We start from the raw sequence: 22802 nt of genomic DNA, 5'->3' as shown, positions 1-22802 counted from the left end.
CTGGCGGGAATTTGGAATGAAGCACTGGATATTTTTATATTAATTTAGAGTATAAGGAGCATCTGAATTTTGGAGGCAATTTTTCAAAGAAAAAAATGAGTCTTATAGTCTGTAAAATATGGAATCATTACATTCTATAAGTAGTTTCTTACCATTGTCCATTTTCTAATATCTGAAACATATATCATTCACTAACCTTAACATAGTCTGTTTGCTCTCAGTCCTGAATTGTATAATTGCTGAGTACTTTCACAAAATACTGTTTGCAAAATTCTGTAGGTCACCCAATACTTTCTTTCCTTTTTTATATTTTTTAAATTTTTTTTGTGCATTTATTTGATTATCTGGTTACTTGAAAACAGCTGTGCAATAGACTTGAATAGACGCTTTAGCTTCACTGCATTTTCTGCGAACAGTCTTTAAACAGAACCCACAGGATTCTACCACCTGCTCCCTCCATTTGACAATGGTTCGACAAGTGCCGTGGGCCAACTGGGGTTTGGCACAAGATTGTCTTTTAAAGTTCTCACACATGACACACTAGCCTTGCTTGTTTGTACAACTCTTGACATAACTGCTTTCTGTCGTTCATGAACACTGTGAGGAAAATATAGTCACTCAGTCCTGAATTCTATAATTGAAAGAAACAGTAAGTGTTAAGATTACAGGACAATCTGCGTGTAACGAAGACAAGAAAGTTGACTAGTTTGGCAGTGGCTATAAATCACACAGTATACTTCAGTTTTCTGCTGTTCAGCTGACCTCGACCTCCCATTGTTCATGTTCTGAACCCTTATCAGTGTGATAGGGTACACAGGAAAGGGGTAAAAGATGGTCGACATTTGTACAATTACATATGGAGTGACCGCAGAGACAAAGCTGATATATCACAGCAGTTCTTTCTCTTTAAATGTCGTGCAGTTTTCAGTGAGCGGTGTAGCTACTGCCAACACTGACTCCAGTTATCTGTTTCCTTTAAGATGTAACTTAGCTAGCGTTGTGTGGGAGGAAGTGAAATTCCATGTGCCAAGGAAATCCTCATGCTTCTACCTACACGAGTCAGGAATTTTCTCGCTCACCTGTGCTGCACAGCATTCACAGTAACGGTGATCTCAGTGGGACTGGCAGATTGCAAATCAAACAATGAGTACAACTGCACTCCTGTCCTGTTCATGACAAATATTCAAGCAGTTGTAGTAGAAGTTCATATTGTGTTCATCATAACACTGTGCAATATTTATTTGCCATCCCCATTAAGCTGGTAACAGATAGATTTTCCCTGTTCTTATGTCACAGCCACTCCCACTTGTGTAGAAGATTTTTAGTGCAAACTGTGTGCTGTAATGTTGATGTCTGTCTGCCCCATGGTTTGACTTATTGATGAGCACAGTATTATGAAAGGAGTCATGCGTTCCCAGTAAGAGAATGGGCGTATTCACCTTCCACTGAGTTCCCCTTCCTCACAAACTCTGCTCAGTGGCAAGTGATTGATATTTGCACTCCAGGACCCACTTCTCTATCTGAATCCAATCAGACACAACAGTTTCTGTAACCAAGCCACAGAGATATGTTCTCAGCAGAGCAGGTGCATGTTGTTCAACCAATTAGCAGGTTGTTTTAACACTGTAAAGTGCCCAACATCGAATTAATTACATCATAGGCATATTTACCAGGTCACCAAATTTCTACAAACAACATGCAACACCTCTATGAGCATAAACACATTTCTCTTAAAGCATGTCACTGAAAGTGAGGATTCAGTGCTGCTTCACCAGCGAGAATTTATAGGGGGAAGAAGTCGGCATTTCCATTCAGTTATCACCAAGGAGAACAACACTTCCATCTCCATATTGGTTTTGCCTTCTGTACTGTTGAAGACCCGAGAGATTGCATCTACAAACACCCAAACCAGAATAGCTTTATGACAAAAAAAAAAGGAAATTCTGTTACATGTCTTTATGTAAAAGTGACTGATTGACTGTACATTTCTCAGAAGTCGTCATACTGGTGTCTTCACTTGCTGTATAAGACCTACCTATTATTGTCTGACAAGGGTCCTAGAATCCAAAAAAACTACTTAGTTATATCCAGTCAGTCCTGCTAGAGGAGACAGCATGAAAGGCATTTGTCAGGATTCGTCTTGTTCTGTTAAGTTTGGAAGGTAGGACACGAGGTACTGGCAGAAGTAAAGCTGTGAGGACGGGGCGTGAGTCGTGCTTGGGTAGCTCAGTTGGTAGAGCACTTGCCCGCGAAAGGCAATCCTTGGACAGTTCTGCAGATCAGACTTCCGTGGCTACCTTTATGTCTTCATGCACTAATGTGTAAAACATTCTTGGACTTCTTGCCATGTCATTTCAGGTTTTCCCCTACTTATTGCTTGTAGTTGATAATAAAATGATTTAAGAAGTGGACAGGAAGCACAGGCTTTAAATTTTAATGAATTCACAATAAGTTATCCGAAATTGTATACTAAGCTCACTGAAGCAGATCAGATACTGATGTTCCAATTCCTTGAGTACTCTTCGAGCTATTCAACCCGTGTACCCAGCACAGAAGGAGATGCAAACCATACAGTACATAACATTCTTTATCTTTGTAGTCAGGGATAAGAGATGTCTTTCTGCTGACTGCCAGGGCACATGTAGAACTAATGTTATAAACTTAATTACAAAATGGTTAAGGGAAATAAAGAACAAAGCTGCATTACATTGTCCATTGGGAAATCCCGTGTGGTAAGCCAGCTGCATGATCAGAAAGTATTTTCTTCCTTTAACCACAATGGCCTTTTCCCTTTGTAGTGTAAGTTTGGGTGACTCTAATGAGTATGCTTACTATGTTGTGTTATGTTTGTGTTGTTGTTGAAATAGTGCAAAGTCTAATTATCAAGGGTGTGCTGGGATCATCCCTCCTCCCCTTGCCAGCTAAATACTGATGGTGAAAATTTCTTCCATCACCAGCATTTGAACTGAATACTCTTGAGTCGAGCATCACTGCACGAGCGTGTGTTAGCAAACTTTGATACTAGGAAGGTGTCATTAGGAAAGTGTGTGTGGGATAGACTGAGGTATAATATGTTGTCCTCCTGTATACTGTTTTGTTAAAGTGGAGCTAAAGCTTCATTTGTCAGTACAAGAAAGAACTGTCATTGTTGCTGGGTAATGTTCTGTGATCAGTGAAGCTACAGCGTGGCAAGTTGTATTCCTTCTTCTAGTCATGTAGTCACTGACACTGGACAAAATAATATTAGAGGTACCATGTGTTGCAACTTTAGCAAAAGAATGCACCAGTGCACATTGTGTGCATTGGACAAATTTTAGTATGTTATATTTTAACAGAATGTATCATGAAAAGACAGCAGCACCTAGTGTACTGGTAGCAGCAATATGAAGGTCTCTTTACAGCTTTCTAGTTCTCTAGGATTGTTTTGGATTTTGGACTCTTCCTGAACAGTATGTTCTGAAACTTCCTGGCAGATTAAAATTGTGTGCCAGACCGAGACTTGAATTCGGGACCTTTGCCTTTCACGGGCAAGTGTTCTACCAACTGAGCTACCCACGCCCCGTCCTCACAGCTTTACTTCTACCAGTACCTTGTCTCCTACCTTCCAAACTTAACAGAAGCTCTCCTGCGAAACTTGCAGAACTAGCACCCCTCAAGAAAGGATATTGCGGAGACATGGCTTAGCCACAGCCTGGGGGATGTTTCCAGAATGATATTTTCACTCTGCAGCGGACTGTGCGCTGATATGAAACTTCCTGGCAGATTAAAACTGTGTGCCAGACCGAGACTCGAACTCGGGACCTTTGCCTTTCGCGGGCAAGTGCTCTACCAACTCAGCAATATCCTTTCTTTCAGGAGTGCTAGTTCTGCAAGTTTCACAGGAGAGCTTCTGTTAAGTTTGGAAGGTAGGAGACAAGGTACTGGCAGAAGTAATGCTGTGAGGATGGGGCATGAGTCGTGCTTGGGTAGCTCAGTTGGTAGAGCACTTGCCCGCAAAAGGCAAAGGTCCCGAGTTCGAGTCTCGGTCCGGCACACAGTTTTAATCTGCCAGGAAGTTTCATATTAGCGCACACTCCACTGCAGAGTGAAAATATCATTCTGGAAACATCCCCCAGGCTGTGGCTAAGCCATGTCTTCGCAATATCCTTTCTTTCAGGAGTCCTAGTTCTGCAAGTTTCACAGGAGAGCTTCTGTTAAGTATGGAGGGTAGGAGACGAGGTACTGGCAGATGTAAAGCTGTGAGAATGGGGCGTGAGTCATGCTTGGGTAGCTCAGTTGGTAGAGCACTTGCCCACGAAAGGCAAAGGTCCCGAGTTCGAGTATCGGTCCGGCACACAGTTTTAATCTGCCAGGAAGTTTCATATCAGCGCACACTCCGCTGCAGAGTGAAAATATCATTCAGTGTGTTCTGTTACACGTAGGTGCCTTTGTTGGTTGTGTTCAACACTACTTTATGTTATTTGCATATGCTTCTCTTCCCATAGCTTTAAAATTAAACTGGGAAATTTACTTCTGTGTGTGCTTGGTCAGAAGTTGATTTCTGTGAAGTGTCATTAATGCCAGCTAATTTACATTTAATTAATGAATGAATTTCTAACGCGGGTACACAATACAGCAGCCACAATTGTAATTTTTGTGCCAAATGTCAGCTTTTTCCTAATAAACAAGATTTTTTGCAGAATTCGTTGTTTTTCCATTTAGCAATGAAACCACTTCACATGTACTATAGAGGACAGTTCCATAAAAATGAGACTATCATAATTATCTTATAGCACAGTGAGCAATTGCATGTAGGTGTATTCTTCTTGCAAGAACAAAATGTTATGAAAGTAATTTATATTTGATATGCAACCACTTAACTGAAGGTGGCTTTGCAATTCACTGTCAGGGGACACAAGAGCACATGGGAAGTTAAAATGATATTTGTGATGCATGCTTGTATTCATCGTGGCATACTATCCACAAGTTCATCAAGGCACTGTTGGTCCAGATTGCCCGACTCTTCAATGGCAATTCGGTGTAGATCCCTCAGAGTGGTTGGAGGGTCACGTTGTCCATAAACAGCCCTTTTCAATCTATCCCAGTCATGTTCAATAGGGTTCATGTCTGGAGAACATGCTGGCCACTCTAGTCGAGCAACGTCATTATCCTGAAGGAAGTCATTCACAAGATGTGCACAATGGGGGCGTGAATTGTCGTCCATGAAGACGAATGCCTCGCTAGCATGCTGCTTATATGGTTACACTATCGGTCAGAGGATTGCATTACGTATCGTACAGCTGTTATGGCGCCTTCCATGACCACCAGCGGCGTATGTCGGCCCCACATAATGCCACCCCAAAACAGAAGGGAACCTCCACCTTGCTGCACTCACTGGACTGACCAGATTGCCTCCAAATATGTCTCTGACAGTTGTCCGGTTGAAGGCATATGCGACACTCATAGCTGAAGAGAGCGTGATGCCAATCCCAAATGGTCCATTTGGCATGTTGTTGGGGCCCATCTGTACTGTTCTGCATGGTGTCATGGTTGCAAAGATGGACCTTGCCATGGAAGTTGGGAGTGAAGTTGCACATCATGCAGCCTATTGAGCACAGTTTTAGTCGTAACATGACGTCCTGTGGCTGCACAAAAAGCATTATTCAACATGATGGCATTGCTATCAGGGTTCCTCTGAGCCATAATCCATAGGTAGCGGTCATCCACTGCAGTATTGGCCCCTTGAGTGGCCTGAGCGAGGTATGTCATCGACAGTTCCTGTCTCTCTGTATCTCCTCCATGTCCGAACAAAATTGCTTTGGTTCCGTCCAAGACACCTGGACACTTCCCTTGTTGAGAGCCCTTGCTGGCACAAAGTAACAATGTGGACATGATCAAACTGCAGTATTGACTGTCTAGGACTGGTTGGACTACAGACAACACTAGATATGTACCTCCTTTCTGGTGGAATGACTGGAACTGATTGGCTGTCAGACCCCCCTCAGTCTAATAGGTGCTGCTCATGCATTGTTGTTTACGTCTTTGGACAGGTTTAGTGACAGCTCTGAATAGTCAAAGGGACTGTGTCTGTGATGCAATATCCACACTCAATGTCTATCTTCCCAAGTTCTGGGAACCGGGGTGATGCAAAACTTTTTTTGATGTGTTTATTTTGGGTGCCTAATGTTGTTATAATACTGACACAGATAAAAGCAGACTTGGAATCTCCAATTTTTGGACCGAGTGAGCTGGCACAGTGGTTAGCACATGGGACTTGCTTTTGGGAGGATGACAGTTAAAATCCCTAACTGGCCGTCCAGATTTTGGTTTTCAGTAATTTCCTTAAATTGTTCCAGGCATATGCCAGGAAGCTAAAGGACACATCTGATCCCGTATCCCATCCTCTTGTAACTCGAAGTTGTGCTCCATCTCTAAAGACGATGTTGTTGATTGGCATTGAACTCAAATTTTCTTTCTTTTTTTCCAATTTTTGGAACAGTTCTTTCTTTATGAAGGAGAGCATGTAGGAAACTGCAAAAATAAAAGGGAAGAACTGCGGCTGTTAGGCAGATCGTAACAGTACAGACACTGGACAAAGATAGAGGAGATAACAATCTGTCTGCCAACCATGCTCATTTTTCTTAGTTTTCTGCTATGTGTTGTGTTGTAAGATATTTCTTGTGTGTATAATATTAATTTGTTCAGTTTATGTCTGTTTTAAATCACATCTTAAGAGATATACCTTCTATTAAAAAATTTCATTAATTTTACTTATTTTTCCTTGTAATTATTATCTTCAGAAAATCAAAAGGAAATAAGAACATCGGCAAAGATGACACTTCAGGCAAGTGTGTCACCAATGGTGTTAATGTTGATGAAGAAGAAGAAAAAGAGAAAGAGGAGGAAGAAGATGAAGAAGAAGAAGAGGAGGAGGAGGAAGAGGAGGAGGAGGAGGAATGTGCTATTGATGGTGACAGTGATGTAGATAGTCATAACAGAATGTCATATGATGATGATGATGATGATGATGATGATGATGATGAACTAGTAATTAATCAAAAGAAAAAACGTAGAAAGGTAACTGGTAAGAGTATACCCAAGAAGAAACTGAGGATAGAGGACAGACACAAGGGTGGTAAAACTGTTGTAGAGGCTGGTTGTAATAATTTGGACTTGAGCTCAAACTCGGTGGCTAGAGTGAAGAAGAAGTTATTGGCAACCATGGGTGACTCCACGTCAGATAGTGACACTGAAGAGAGTGATATTGAAAATAATGCAGTGATTGATGCCACAAAGGAAGGTTTTAACACAGGGCTTGAAAGGACAAAAAATAATGATGTGAGGTATGCAATATACACTATGGATTTATTTGGTTTTGTAATATATTTATGTACAATCCTTTAATTTGCTTTATATGTTTGTATCATTTTCTTCATTGCAGCTATCATGAAACAAGTACAGTAAAAGATAAGGAAATTAAAAGTAGAATATCTGAGGCACTGTTAAAATTAGAAAAATCCCAGAAAAAGAAAGCCTGGGATGAAGATGTGGAAAGTTCTGTTTCAGAGTATGATAGTTCAGATTTATCAGATTCAGAGGATGAATGCAGTGATTCAAAGAAAGATTCAGGTGTTACATCTGATGGACAGAGTACAGAGGAGAACAGTGATAATGATAGTGGGTCTGATGAAGAAGCTGGGGAAAGTACTGCCGAGCTGTCAGCCGCACGCTGGAAAGAGAACCTTGCTCAGAAGGCTGCAGATGCCTTTCTGGAAAGACAGGCTAATACTCGGAGTCTTTGGAAGCTTGTTTATGGTATGAAACTAGATAAACAACAGATGCATTAGCAGTATAATTCTTAGTGCCATTTTATCCTTTGTTGCAGTTACTTGCCTATTCACACTGTCTTTTAAGAATTAATACTAAAATATGTTGGTAAGCTTTTGTAGTAATAGCCCTTGTTTACAACTTTGCTCATTCACGTGAAGCTCTCTGTGTCCTTGACCAAAAACATTCAGACAAAGGAAAATTTAGGATGGAATGATGACTATATGATATTGACTGGAGCAACTGCATTACATTCTCTGCCAGGGTTTCGATTACCTCTCGTCGTGCCCTGAAATGAGTAATGTCCTGCCCACTATCCTTCCCACCCCTCCTACCGTGGTATTCTGCCGTCCACCGAACCTACACAATATACTCGTTCACCCTTACACAACCCCTGCTCCCAATCCCTTACCTCATGGCTCATACCCCTGTAAGAGACCTAGATACAAGACCTGTCCCATACATCCTCCTACCACCACCTACTCCAGTCCAGTCACTAACATTGCCTATCCCATCAAAGGCAGGGCTACCTGTGAAACCAGTCATGTGATTTACAAGCTAAGCTGCAACCACTGTGCTGCATTCTATGTAGGCATGACAATCAATAAGCTGTCTGTCCACATGAACGGCCACCAACTAACTGTGGCCAAAAAACAAGTGGACCACCCTGTTGCTGAACACGCTGCCAAACATGATATCCCTCATCGCAATGACTGCTTCACAGCCTGTACCATACGGGTCCTTCCCACCAACACCAGCTTTTCTGAATTGTGCAGGTGGGAAATTTCCCTGCAATACATCCTGTTCCCATAACCCTCCTGGCCTCAACCTTCGTTAGTCGCTGTCCTCACCTATCCAACCCCCCACCCCTCTGTTCCCATTTCAGCACTACACAGCTGTCATTTCACCGCCTCACCCAGTCTTTGAATTTATTTTTATTTCTCTCCTTTCCGCTACCTACCCCATCCCCCCTCCACACCTTCTCTCCTGCCCTCCATCTAAGCTGCAACACTTCACTGTACGCCACTCCCACCATACTATCCCTACCTGTTCCCGCCCCAGCCTCCTCCTTACCCCCACCCAATTGCCACCCCATCATGCACTGGTGCTGCTGTTCGCAGTGTGATTTCAGCTCCCTGAGACTGCAGATGTGTGTGCAAGTTGCATTGTGTGTGTGTGTGTGTGTGTGTGTGTGTGTGTGTGTGTGTGTGCGTGCGTGTGTGTGTGCGCGTGCGTGTGTGTGCGCGCGCATGATTGCATGTGTGTCTACTGCTGACAAAGGCCTTAATGGCCAAAAAATTTAACTGTTTGAATCTTTTTGTTGTGCTTATTGTGACTCAGCATCTCTGCTATAAGGTGAGTAGTGATTTTCCTTCTCTGGTTTTGTTACATTCCATCCTGGATTTTCCATTGTTTAATATATTATAAAAAGGATAGATTGCTACTCACCATGTGGTGGAGATGTTGAGTCGCAGACACTCACAACAAAAAGACTACTAAACACGTAACCTTTTGGGCAGAAGGCCATCTTCTCAGAAGCCAGAGACAGTGGTTGTGTGTGAGAGATGTGTTTGTGTGAATGAGTGTGTATTGCCTATTTCAGGAGGAGGCCTTATGCCCAAAAGGTTGTATGTTTAGTAGTCTTTTTGTTGTGCCTGTCTGTGACTCAACATCTCTGGCAGTCTATCCTTTTCATAATATTAACCAAACACATTTCTTCAATCCTAGCTGTTGTGTAATGTAATAAATTTCAGTATTTAATGATGTGCTCAACTGTGAAATATTTGTCAGAATAGTGAAAATTAATCTTCTAAAACTGAAACATAATGCTACTGCTAATAATAATATTTTCAGACACAGGTATTCTGGTACTGAAAATTAAGCCTGTGAAACCAAATTGTTCACTTTCAGATGAGGTATCAGTCATGAGAATGAAGAGAATATTGTCAGAATATTGCAGATTAGCACTGATTGTGCATAAATTTTACTAGCTTTTATTGTGACTTGTGAAACAGTATTGTTTATACAAGAAGTGTAGGCAGAACAATTAGGAGAATTTTCAGTGTATACCTTAATTGCAAGTACACACTTCTTATCATTATATTGATAACAGTTGTTCATTTCATAACTGACCAATATTTGCATATATTAAATAAACCAAGTGTGACAATATACATTATACAAAACCATGCCTCCATCCTTGCTACCATCCCTGTTTTCCTTTCCCTGTTGCTTCATAACCTGGGTTGTGAGTAACTGAATCTACTTTCCCTTCCCTTTCTTTCCTCTCTCTCCTCCCTGATGAAGGAACATTTGTTCCGAAAGCTAGGAACGTAAATTTTCGGTTCTGTTTCTTGTGTATCTATCGGCTGTACTGAGCTGAGGTAAGTACTGGCCAGCCCCTCTTATCTCTCTGTTAGTGTCTGCTTCACATCTTTATATGAGATTTTCCATTAATCATTATAGCAATTTGGACAGTTTCAGTAAAAAAGGATATTACAATCACTTTTGTTAAAAAAGACCATATGTTTAAAATTATGGTTTTATAAATAGGTACCAGTAAACTCAGAAAATTCTTTTGTATTAAAACTGAGATTAGGAAATCCTATAAATCCAAAGAGAAAATAAATGTGTGAACTGCATTTTACAATGGAATGTTTTTGTGTTACTAGAACAGCAGTACGTAAATATGAGTGTGATTAATGATTTTATTAAAAGTGGGCAGCTACAGGTGAGTTGGTGTTAGAATCAAGGAATTGTTAAAAAAAACATAAATACAGCGCATAAAATATACCATTATAGACCTATTTTTAAGAAAAAGGGGTGTGTTATAAGTGCAAGAAATTAGGCATTGTGAGGGCATTCACGGGAACTTGTGAATCATTAATTATTTGAGTTGATAAAATAGGGCTGCCAGTTATTCATTTGGAAAACTATAAAGTTCTATCTTGTCTATATCCCCTCCACTTCCATAGCAGCTAGATATTTGCCTGTTGTGCCATATAATAAATGCAAGTCTCTAAGTAATTTACATTGTCGTCTTACATTTTAGGGAATTACAACAAGGAAAATGAGCGGAATATGGAAACAAATGCTGAGGAAGGTGTGGAGGAGGTTGGAGGGTTGTTCAGAGTTGTGAGGCAGCGACAACAGCAGCAGCAGGAAGCTAAAGAACTCTGTGATGCTGAGGACTGTGCCAGGTTCCCCATCACACAACTGCATGACTGGTCTCTGTCGGAGGTACATTAGTCAACAAAAATAAGTCACGCTGTAGCATAGAATTACAGTATGAAAGAGGAGGAGGGGGAAAACTTTTAGTTGTAGGGAATGTTGGCCAAACCATTTCAGTTACAATAAGAAGCAATTTTTTCATGATACAAGATTTCATGTAGAATAGTGAGGAAATAGCAATGTGTGAAAAATAGCAGTGAGTCCTAAATTTCTGAATACAGGGCTTTTTCTTCAGAAGAAAGAAAGATTCTTTTTCCCCAACTCATACCTGAATAATTCTGGCAATTTAATCTTTTCTTTGTAATATCTGCTGCATTTTAACATGTTTTTTCTGCTTTTGTTTACTTACACTATGTGATCAAAAGTATCCGGACACCACCAAAAACATACATTTGGAAATGTGTAGGGACATGTACAGCACAAAAGCTTACAGGCCGACCTCGTCTGTTGATTGACGGAGACCGCCGACAGTTGAAGAAGGTCATAATGTGTGATATGCAGACATCTATCCAGACCATTACGCAGAAATTCCAAACTGCACCAGGATCCATTGCAGTTACTATGAAAGTTAGATGGGAGGTGAGAAAACTTGGATATCATGGTTGAGCGGCTGCTCATAAGCCACACATCTTGCCAGTAAATGCTAAATGATGCCTTGCTTAGTTTAAGGAGCCTAAACATTGGATGATTGAACAGTGGAAAAAATTTTGTGTAGAGTAATGAATCATGGTACACGATGTGGTGATCCGATGGCAGGGTGTGGGTGTGGTGAATGCCCGGTGAACGTCATCTGCCAGCATGTGTAGTGCAAACTGCAAAATTCGAAGGCGGATATGTTATGGTGTGGTTGTGTTTCTCATGGAGGGGGCTTGCACCCCTTGTTGTTTTGCATGGCACTATCACAAACAGGCCTACATTGATGTTTTAAGCACCTTCTTGCTTCCCACTGTTGAAGAGCAATGCAGGGTTGACGATTGCATCTTTCAACAAGATCGAGCACCTGGTCATAATGCACGGCCTGTGGTGGAGTAGTTACACAACAATAACATCCCTGTAATAGACTGGCCTGCACGGAGTCCTGACCTGAATCCTATAGATCACCTGTGGGATGTTTTGGAACGCCGACTTCGTGCTAGGCCTCACTGACCGACATTGATACCTCTCTCAGTGCAGCACTCTGTGAAGAAGGGGCTGCCATTCCCTAAGAAACCTTCCAGCACCTGATTGAATGTATGCCTGCGAGAGTGGAAGCTTCACCAAGGCTAAGGATGGGGCAACATCCTATTGAATTCCAGCATTACCGATGGAGGGTGCCACGAATTTGTAAGTCATTTTCAGTCAGATGTCTGGATAGTTTTGATCACATAGTGAGCTATGTAAAGGAGAAGCACTACTTTCCATTTCTTAATATTCACTGTGAGGTTTAGTTTGTTATTGTTGTCGAAGCAAAATATTCCAAATTTACTTAGACACACATTTGCACATTGAATGTAGTTGCTGATTTTATTTATTGTTCTTCTTACGCATTTAGGTGTGGATATTTAATATTTCAATCCGTCTTCTAGGTACAGGAGCTTATAAGAGATTGCTTTGTCACTGGGAAGTGGAAACAGTCGGAAGATGCTGAAGAACTTTTAAAACTGGATGATGTGTTAAGTGATGATGAAATGTTTGGTGATTTTGAAGACTTGGAAACTGGTGAAAAGCATGGAAGCAGTGATGTAGGTGAACATGACAAGAAGTCTGATCAAACAAGTGAGTTTAGAAATAAGACAATTCTATATTGGGAAATTAACCTGTCAAATCTCAGAATATGAATAAATGAAATTTTTCACAGAAAACTGTGTATAGTTTCTAAATTAGGCACTTCTTTAGGTTCAGCTATATATTTTAAGCATTTTGTATTCAATTTGTACTAATTTACTTGCAGGTGGTGCATTAGACTAATTATAGAAGTTAGTATGTAGACTAATTATATAAGTTAGTATGAAAGAAATGTCACTTCTCTTTTTTCATCTCGAGTAAAAGTTATAAAGTTTAAGGAGGGTCATGGGGTGGTTACCTCAAAATGTCCTTGAACCCTGTTCTCAAGGTCAAACGAAGCCCAAGTTCATTTTTTCAAATGACAACACCTATTTTTTATTCCATATTCGCATTCTTCGTGAAAAAATACGCATTGTTTGTAGGGAACATTTTTTTCGAAAAACCAATGGTTTGTTGCCTGGGGGTACTTCATTGTAACTTTCCCAGGTTACCAGTATCTCGAGAACAAGGCGAATCGGGAAAATTTTCAGTGAAAATCATATATAGTTTCTGAACTCTTTCCACTGGTGAAATTTTCATGAACTTGAAATGGCCTAGAAATTTGTTGTGTCGGTAGCTGGGCCGACACCGTGAAGTTGAGATTGCTGAAAATGAACTCTAGACTAACGCTGTAGCCGATAGTGCACGCACGGCATAAAGCAGACGGGCGTGAAGTCTGGAACATGAGAACTTATAAATGAATAAGAAGAAAAGTATGTAGATGCTTATTACTTATCTTTTTATTAGTCCTTGGAATACATCTCTCTTGAATACTCGTAAGCTAGAGGCACTGATACAATTGGCGCCTTGCTAGTTCGTAGCCACTAACTTAGCTGATGGCTATACTGTCTCTCGGCTAATGAGAGAGAAAGGCTTCGTACAACTGGGCGGTAGCTAGGTTCTCGTACAACTGGGCGATAGCTAGGTTCGCGTACAACTGGGGCGATAGCTAGGTTCTCGTACAACTGGGCGGTAGCTAGGTTCTCGTACAACTGGGCGATAGCTAGGCTCTCGTACAACTGGGGCGAGTGCTCTCTCGTATCACGAGACCTGCCTTGGTGGTGGCGCTAGGTCTGCGATTACACAGTGGCGACACGCGGGTCCGACATGTACTAAATGGACCGCGGCCGATTTAAGCTACCACCTAGCAAGTGTGGTGTCTGGCGGTGACACCACATTCCTCCCCCGCAAATCGGCGAACGGTCGTGTGATAAGGCTTCCGCCCGCCGTGGGGAGGACCACATGTTGACGCATGCGATGAGGTGGGGAGCCTAACAACAGGCGAGGCTGTGCCACCCGCACCCGGCCATCCGGTCCGAGGGGAGCTAGGAAACGCCTGAAAAACTAGTCCAGGGTGCACGTCAACATGCGGTGTATGCGCCCGTAAAGAGACAGGAGGTCCCGAAGGGTCGACCTTCATTGCGTCGGGGTAGCCGACGCGCGACGACGTCATGTGGTCCGGAGCGGGCGGGAGTTCCATGGCGGAGGACAGCTGGTCACGGGAAGCGATCGGCGGCGCGTGACCCTGGGAGGCGCTTGGCGGCTGCAACGAAGCGTCGAATGCGGGCGGCGCCGGCGGGAGAACAAGCGGCGGCTGCTGCTGCGGCGGCGGCGGCGCGTCGCCATGGGGCAAAATGGAAGGCATCGGCGGTAACACCTGGGGATGAGGCGAGCCAGTAGATGGGTCCCCAGGGCGCTGACCGGACGGCACCGTCGCTGAAAGCAGACGGGGAGCGGCAGAACCCGAGCGACGACAGAGGCGCAGCTGATTGAGATGCCGACGCACCTCACCAGAGGCCCCCAAAACCAAATACATCGCGCGGCCGAGGCAGCGAAGAAGGCGCCCTGCGAGCCAACGCCGTGAACCGCGATAGTTGCGATAAAATACAACGTCGCCTGGAGCAAAAGCAGGAGTCTGCCGCTGCACAGGAACCTGACGCGGCGGATGCAGCAAAGACATCAAGGTGCGATGAGGACGACCGTGGAGCAACTCAGCCGGCGAGCGACCATCTCGGGGCTGAGAGCGATACGAAGACAAAAAGAGCAACAATGCGTCCTCCCGAGAATGCGACTCTTTCAATTTCAACATATGTGACTTGAAAGTCCGGACCAATCGTTCAGCGGCACCGTTGGACTGAGGCGAAAACGGCGCGGATGTCAGATGTTGAATACCATTGGCCTGGCAGAATGACTGAAATTCTGCGGACATGAATTGTGGGCCATTGTCGGAAACAATAGTCTGCGGAAGACCTTCAATGCAAAAGATAGCAGACAACGCTTGGATGGTGGCGGAGGACGTCGTGGAAGACATCCGGACAACAAAAGGAAAATTACTGAAGGCGTCGACCAGAACCAACCATCGAGCATTCCAGAATGGACCAGCAAAATCAATGTGCAAGCGTTGCCAAGGGGAAGTGGCTTTTGGCCACGCAAAGACTTTCCGCGGCGGTGCGGACTGTTGTTCGGCACACGCCGGGCACGAAGAACACATATTCGTAATCGCAGCATCGATTCCGAACCAAGTACAGTGCTGACGAGCAAGTTGTTTCGTTCGCACTATACCCCAATGTCCTTGGTGAAGAAGCCGTAAAACAGAGGACTGTAACGAACGTGGGACCACGACTCTGGACTGATCATTATCAGAACGCAACAACAATACACCACGACGAACAAAAAGTCTGTCCTTGTGAGCAAAAAATCGGCGAACCAACGGATCCTCGATCCGAGACTTTGACAAAGGCCATTGCGTAGCAACAAAACGTAAAACAGTAGCAAGGACAGGGTCAGCAGCTGTGGCTGTAGCGACACGACGAAAATCAATCGGAAACGATTCGACCACTTCATCGGTTTCCGAATCAATGAACATGCAAGCAAGTTCGGAAGAATCGAATGCTTTATCCTCAGCAACAGGCAAACGGGACAACGCATCGGCATTTCCGTGCTTAGCAGTGGACCGATACAAGATATCGTAGCGGTACTGCGAGAGGAAAATAGACCAGCGAATGAATTTCTGCGCTGTACGTGGAGGTACAGGCTTGGTCGGATGAAAAAGCGATGTCAAAGGTTTGTGGTCTGTGATGATGGTAAAGTGACGACCATACAAGAAATCATGGAACTTAGTAACACCAAACACGAGAGCCAAAGCTTCTTTCTCTATCTGTGAATAATTTCTTTGCGCAGACGAGAGCAATTTGGACGCAAAGGCAATAGGGCGATCATGGGAGCCAACTTTGTGCGCAAGCACAGCACCGATCCCGAAATCCGATGCATCTACCATCAACAAAAGGGGTTTCTGGGGATCGAATGGCGTAAGGCAAGTATTAGAAAGCAACGCCGATTTCAACTGGCGAAAGGCGCGTTCACATTCCGTCGTCCAGACGAACGGAACACCTTTACGGCGTAAGCGATGAAGCGGAGCTGAAATGGAAGAGGCATTGCGCACATATTTATGGTAATAATTAATTTTACCCAACACACTCTGTAGCTGTTTCACATTTTGAGGGGAAGGCAATTCTTGTATGGCACGGAGGTGCTCTGGACTCGGATGTATGCCTTGGGCATTAATGACATGTCCCAGGTATGGTAAGTCACGAGCAAAAAACACACATTTGTTCTTCCTCAAGCGAAGACCATTTTGCCGCAAGACCTGAAATAATGTTCGTAAATTCGCAAGATGATCTTCTTCTGTCTGTCCGGAGATCACTATATCGTCCAGATAGTTTGCTGCAGTAGGGACCGACGCACAAATAGTTTGTAAATATTGCTGAAACAAGGCAGGGGCGGATGCACACCCGAATGGCAGTCTTTTGAAGCGGTACAATCCAAGATGCGTGTTAACCACCAATACGCGCTGGGATTCGGCGTCCACCGGTATTTGCAAGTACGCATCGGCTAGGTCCAACTTTGAAAAATATTTTCCCGGGCACAGTTTAGCAAAAAGATCTTCCGGGCGGGGCAAAGGAAAAGTAGCAGTCACTAGCTGTGGATTCACTGTGGCCTTGAAGTCCACGCAAAGTCTCAATTTTCCGGAAGGTTTTGGCAAAATTACTAAGGGTGAGGCCCAGAGAGAAGCTTGCACACGTTCAATTACACCCTGTGATTCGAGATCGTGTAACGTTCTGGCGACCTCATCACGCAATGCGTGGGGAACATTGCGCGCCCTGAAAAATTTCGGTTGCGCGTTTACCTTCAGTTCTAAATGTGCTTCATAGTTTTTAGCGCAACCTAAGCCCGGTGCAAAAATGTCTGCAAATTCGTCACACAGCCGAGAAACACTGTCTGTAGGCACAGTCTGGTTCACTGAGAGCACCTGATTTACAATAGACATGTTAAACAACTTAAACAAATCTAGACCAAACAAATTCACAGCAGAAGAAGAACGAAGAACGTAAAATGACACAAGTTTTGTTTGTCCCTTGTATGTTGCAAGAAGGCTGCACTGTCCTAACACAGGAATTTTCTGTCCGGAATATGTAGTTAGCTTAACATTTGCGGAACGCAACGGAGGTTTGCCCAGTTGTTTGTACGTGTCGTGATTGAGCAATGAAACTGCAGCTCCGGTATCGAGCTGGAATGGTATCACTTTGCCTTCAAAGTCTAAGTCCACAAAAAGTTTATTGTCCTGCTGACGACAAGAGCGACTGTTTTGTGCAATTTGAATAGACGCTGGTACAGAATCACTTGCTAATTGACGTGATTTCCGGCGACGTCGACGCACAGTTTTTGTGGGACGATCACAGTCACTGTTAGAGAAAGTGTCACTGGACGAAGTGGAATTAACGACATGAATGTCCATAGGCGAAGGTCCACGAGCCTGAGTGTCCTTGGTTCGATTCCGGCGCGAAGCAAAGGGCCTGGAATGATTGTGATTGTCTGATCTGAGCTTTTTCTGGCAAACACTTTGAACATGTCCTATCTTATTGCAGAAAAAGCAAATAGCTTGGCGTGACGGGCAATGTTCACGCGAATGTCTAGTAGCACACCGCGGGCATGATTTCACTACATTTGTGGGCTGGCGCGGCACACCTGGCTTAGCACGCGGCGGTCGCTGTGTCGACGTGCGCAAGGCCCGGTTACCGGGCCGCGCAGCGCGTCCAGCGGGCCGGTTAATGTTACACACGGCTGGCGAAGTTTCAAAAGATTCCTGAGCACAGTCAAGTGTGTCCTGTCTATCCAATATGTCTATCACTTGTTGAAGGGAGGGATTAACGAGTTTCAAAATTTGCTCCCGTATGCGAACATCAGAAACGTTCTGTGCAATTGCATCACGCACCATTGTATCTGAATAAGAAAGACCACAGTCACATTCAAAGGCACAGTCCCTAGTAAGTCCTTGCAATGTTGCTACCCACTCCCTATTAGTTTGACCGGCCGTACGTTTTGTACGAAAGAACGTATACCGTTTTGCAACCACATTAACTGTTTCTTTGAAATAGGCATCTAATGCAGACAAAATTTCCTCGTAGGACAGAGTTGCTACGTCGCGTCGGGGAAACAATTTCACTATCACACGGTATGTGGACACACCGACACAAGAAAGCAAAAACGGCTGCCGCTCTTTACCTTGAATTCTGTAGGCTGCTAGATGAAAGTTGAACTGGCGAGACCACTCGTGCCAGGTCTCATCGGCTGCCACGTATGGTCGAAAGGGAGGTGCAACAGCGTTTAGTGGCAGCGGTAGCGAAGAAGCGGCGGCGGCCGCATCGGTTTGAATGGTACGTTGACCCTGGACGAGCTGTCCAAGGGCATCCAATAACGCCTGCGTCTGCTGATTCTGCAAGCGATAAAATTCGGACAGTACATCTGGAGAATGTGGCGAAGCCATGACACAATTAAATGTAAGCAATCAGAAAACACTTTAAATCGTCGCCAATGTTACAAACGAATTAATACAAACTCTTTTGCTCGTCGCCAATAGATGTTGTGTCGGTAGCTGGGCCGACACCGTGAAGTTGAGATTGCTGAAAATGAACTCTAGACTAACGCTGTAGCCGATAGTGCACGCACGGCATAAAGCAGACGGGCGTGAAGTCTGGAACATGAGAACTTATAAATGAATAAGAAGAAAAGTATGTAGATGCTTATTACTTATCTTTTTATTAGTCCTTGGAATACATCTCTCTTGAATACTCGTAAGCTAGAGGCACTGATACAATTGGCGCCTTGCTAGTTCGTAGCCACTAACTTAGCTGATGGCTATACTGTCTCTCGGCTAATGAGAGAGAAAGGCTTCGTACAACTGGGCGGTAGCTAGGTTCTCGTACAACTGGGGCGATAGCTAGGTTCGCGTACAACTGGGGCGATAGCTAGGTTCTCGTACAACTGGGCGGTAGCTAGGTTCTCGTACAACTGGGCGATAGCTAGGCTCTCGTACAACTGGGGCGAGTGCTCTCTCGTATCACGAGACCTGCCTTGGTGGTGGCGCTAGGTCTGCGATTACACAGTGGCGACACGCGGGTCCGACATGTACTAAATGGACCGCGGCCGATTTAAGCTACCACCTAGCAAGTGTGGTGTCTGGCGGTGACACCACAAAATTCTTCAGTGGGAATTTACCTGAAAGCAAATATTGTCTGCATTAGCGGAACCCAGCGTGCACCACATGGAGGTTGCCCAGCAGACTTTGCAAACTGTTAGCCCTGAAAAGTGCTAATTAACATGGTTCTCACTGGAAATTTAGGGTCTCAGCTGCTTGATCAACTGTCCATCTTGCCTAATGTACATTTGCACTCTCTGTCGGAAACTGGTCTCGACATCATTCAATGTCTGATGGGTGATTGCCTGGGAAGCTGCCACAGTCCTTTCTCTCATATCCTCTGGCATTATCGGGGGGGGGGGGGGGGGGTGGAGTACACCTTCTGCTTCACAGCTCCCCATAAGTAGTAGTCCAGTGGTGTTAAGTATGGCAATGTTGGCGGGAATTCATGAATTGCACTATTGATACGAATCCATCAATGCGTGTACGTTGCATCAAGGCACCTTCTGACAGGTAAGGCCTGATGTGTAGGGCCACCATCATATTGAAACCACATCCGTCCCCGTATGTCTAGGGGGATATTTTCTTGTAATGGAAGCACCAGATTCTAGAGAATACGAAGATAGTGCAAGCCTTTCAACGTTTTGCCATAAAAAGCAGGAGCTGTTACGTAATCTCCAACTAAGCCCGTCCAGACATTGGTTGACCACCATCTCTGTGTTTGGTGATCTTGCTGCCAGCAAGGATTTGCTTCTGCCCAGTAGTGTGTGTTATGGAGATTAACTCCTCATGTTGTCGAAGTTTGCCTTGTCCGTAAAGAGAGTACATGCGAAGAAAAAGAGATCACGATGTATTTGCGTATCGGCCTGTCGACAAAATGCCAGGTGTGTCTCAGGATCTCAGTCTCAATTGCTTGGGTGATATGTAAGTAATAGGGTAGAATTTAAAGACCTAATTGTAACCTTTGTGTAATGACGAGCATCAGGATGCCTTTCGGCATACAATCTGTCCACGGCTGCATAATTATCGCGACACTCGCCAACAGTTTTTATCATTCTCAATATTTCTAATGACATGTAATCAGCCATTTTGGACAGATTAGAGTCAAAAAATAAATTGTACTGATCACTTTTACTGTTATTTGTTTTCTTAGGTTTTTCCTTCAACAAAACATCTGTAAGCATGTTTGCAGGACAACTGACTTATTTCAGTGTACATGACCTGTTTGTTTACGTATGCTCGCTGTTTTTTACACCACCACATAAAGCCAAAACATACAGTATTCAAGTGTGCTCTTGCAGAAAATTAATTAGATGTCTAACAGATGTGTATGTTTCAAGAGAGCACCTTTACATATCTTGATATTGACGTAACTATGTAATAAAGTAGTGAAATATGCCATGGGAACCTGCCCTTTACAAATATGGAGAGAAGGCAGAAATGAAAGATGGGCCCGAGAAAGTCAATTGTGAGAACAGGCGACTCGGATAAATTTTTCTCTTATGGGCTCCAAACATTCATGTTGAGAATAATTTTGCTTGTATAGTTGTGGAAAAATTTCACTTCACAGGAACTCATTAGAGTCTCACGAGACGAGATTGTTCTGAATCCCACGAGGCAAAATTCATCAGAGTTCGACGAGGTGGAATTTTTCTAAATCCCTTAACCTACATTTTTTCTAAGTCCAGTCAAGAATCATTCTAAGTGAGCACAGCCAAGAAATTTTCAGAATCTCCAAAGATAAGATTTCTCTGAACCCCCAGTCATGATTTCAAATTTCCCGACGATGATCCTTATTAGTTAGTCTCAAAGATCCACCTTTCTCTTCTCTGATTGTGCTGGCACAAGGACAGTGTTGGTCTCTGATTCGGCACCCTCCAAGTGGTGCACATTGGATGTCACTAATGCTGACAGTATTTGCTTTCAGTTTAATCCCTACTGAAAAATTTCAAGGCCATTTCAAGTTCATGAAAATTACGCCAGTGGACAGAGTTCAGAAACAGTACAAGATTTTCATTGAAAATTTTTCCTGATCTCGCTTTCTCTCAAGATACTGGTAACCTGGGAAAGACACGATGAAGTGTCCGCTGGTGACAAACCATTGGCTTTTCCTAAAAAATGTTCTCTACGAACAATGCGTCCTCCCCCCCCCCCCCTCCCTCTGCGAATACAAATATGGAATTAAAAAAATAGGGGTTACCATTTGCAGAAATTTGGCTGGTATAGATTAAAATAGGACGCCTTGTGTGTGTGTGTGTGTGTGTGTGTGTGTGTGAGAGAGAGAGAGAGAGAGAGAGAGAGAGAGAGAGAGAGAGAGAGATGGAATTGCACTTGACCCTCAACAACTATAAAATAAGAATGCTTTGCAGGTGGGTTGTTTAGCTTAATGGTTAAGGTACAGTCCTCACATGAATTGGGTTATGTGTTCAGATCTTGCCAGCTACTTTGAAATTTTTTATTTTTAAGTCTTAATTGAAATGACTTTGCTCATTATTTTTATTCAATTAATTGGTATAAAAGTATTTTTTGTTTGTATTCCTTTGTCACATCATTTTAATAATCTATTAACTGTATCATTTGCTCTCATATTTTACGTCTAATCATTCTTTTTCCACTTGGAATCTTTGTTCGTGTGAATTTATGTATTTTTATTTGATTATCATAATATTGAATAATGCCATTGCAGTGGTTAAAAACCAAAAGAGGAAATAATCTATTTATATTGACTGTGCAGTTGTGTCAAGAATGTATTTTTCGTTACAGGATCAGATAAAATAGATGAAGATTTAAATGAAAGAAGGGGTTTTAAGTAAAATGAAATTCAAGTAAACTGAGGAACAGACAAATATATAGGATGATAAAATTGAAGAAATTAAATCAAACTGAATACATAAAAATAATTAAAATTACTTGAACAAGGATTCCAAGTGGGAAATGAGTGTAGGAAGAAAAATGAGAGCAAATGAAAAAGTTAATACAGTGTTTAAAATGATGTGACCAAGGAACAGAAATAAAAAAAGATACATTTAAGCCAATTAATTGAATAAAAATAACGATCAAAGTCATTTTGATAAAGATTTTAAAATAAAAAAATCAAAACATCTGACGAAATTCAAACCCACAACTTCTTGTTTGTGGGAGCTGTACTTTAACTATTACACTATGCATCCAGTCTGTGTAGCATTCATTTTTTAAAGCTGTAGAGCGTCATGTGAAATTCTGAATAATTTCTTTGTCAATCATTAACAAGTGAGGGTCCATTAAGATGAATGGCTGAAGGATATTATACCTTGGGCCTTAACCTACATCACCATATAGATGGTTTAAAAAAGTCACTCCCATATTAAGTACTTTTTCTGGGTGTTGTGCTGTACTGAGACAGGAACAATGTTACTGAATAGACTGTATTGCAAATGTGCATGCAGGTCACCTGCATTGTAAGCCACTGTTTGCTGCTTTTGGCCTAAGATTTAGTTGATACTTGCTT

General features: G+C 43.0%; 1 protein-coding gene and 1 non-coding gene across 2 annotated transcripts in view; both read left to right on the top strand.

Moving 5' to 3' along the window:
- LOC124711408 (ribosome biogenesis protein BMS1 homolog) overlaps positions 1-22802 on the top strand; it is a 125650-nt gene that overhangs the window by 73297 nt on the left and 29551 nt on the right. Inside the window, exons 9-12 of the mRNA XM_047241467.1 lie at positions 6780-7322; positions 7421-7794; positions 10859-11046; positions 12603-12792. Coding sequence (XP_047097423.1) covers positions 6780-7322; positions 7421-7794; positions 10859-11046; positions 12603-12792 — 1295 coding nt within the window. The remainder of the gene's footprint in view (positions 1-6779; positions 7323-7420; positions 7795-10858; positions 11047-12602; positions 12793-22802) is intronic.
- On the top strand, positions 3959-4033 carry Trnal-caa. Its single transcript has one exon. It is a non-coding gene; the product is annotated as a tRNA-Leu (tRNA).

The sequence above is a fragment of the Schistocerca piceifrons genome, chromosome 8 (assembly GCF_021461385.2).
Source record: "Schistocerca piceifrons isolate TAMUIC-IGC-003096 chromosome 8, iqSchPice1.1, whole genome shotgun sequence".
In the NCBI taxonomy this organism is placed as follows: domain Eukaryota; kingdom Metazoa; phylum Arthropoda; class Insecta; order Orthoptera; family Acrididae; genus Schistocerca; species Schistocerca piceifrons.
Note: the sequence above shows the minus strand (reverse complement) of the source record. Positions and strands in the feature narration are given on the sequence as shown.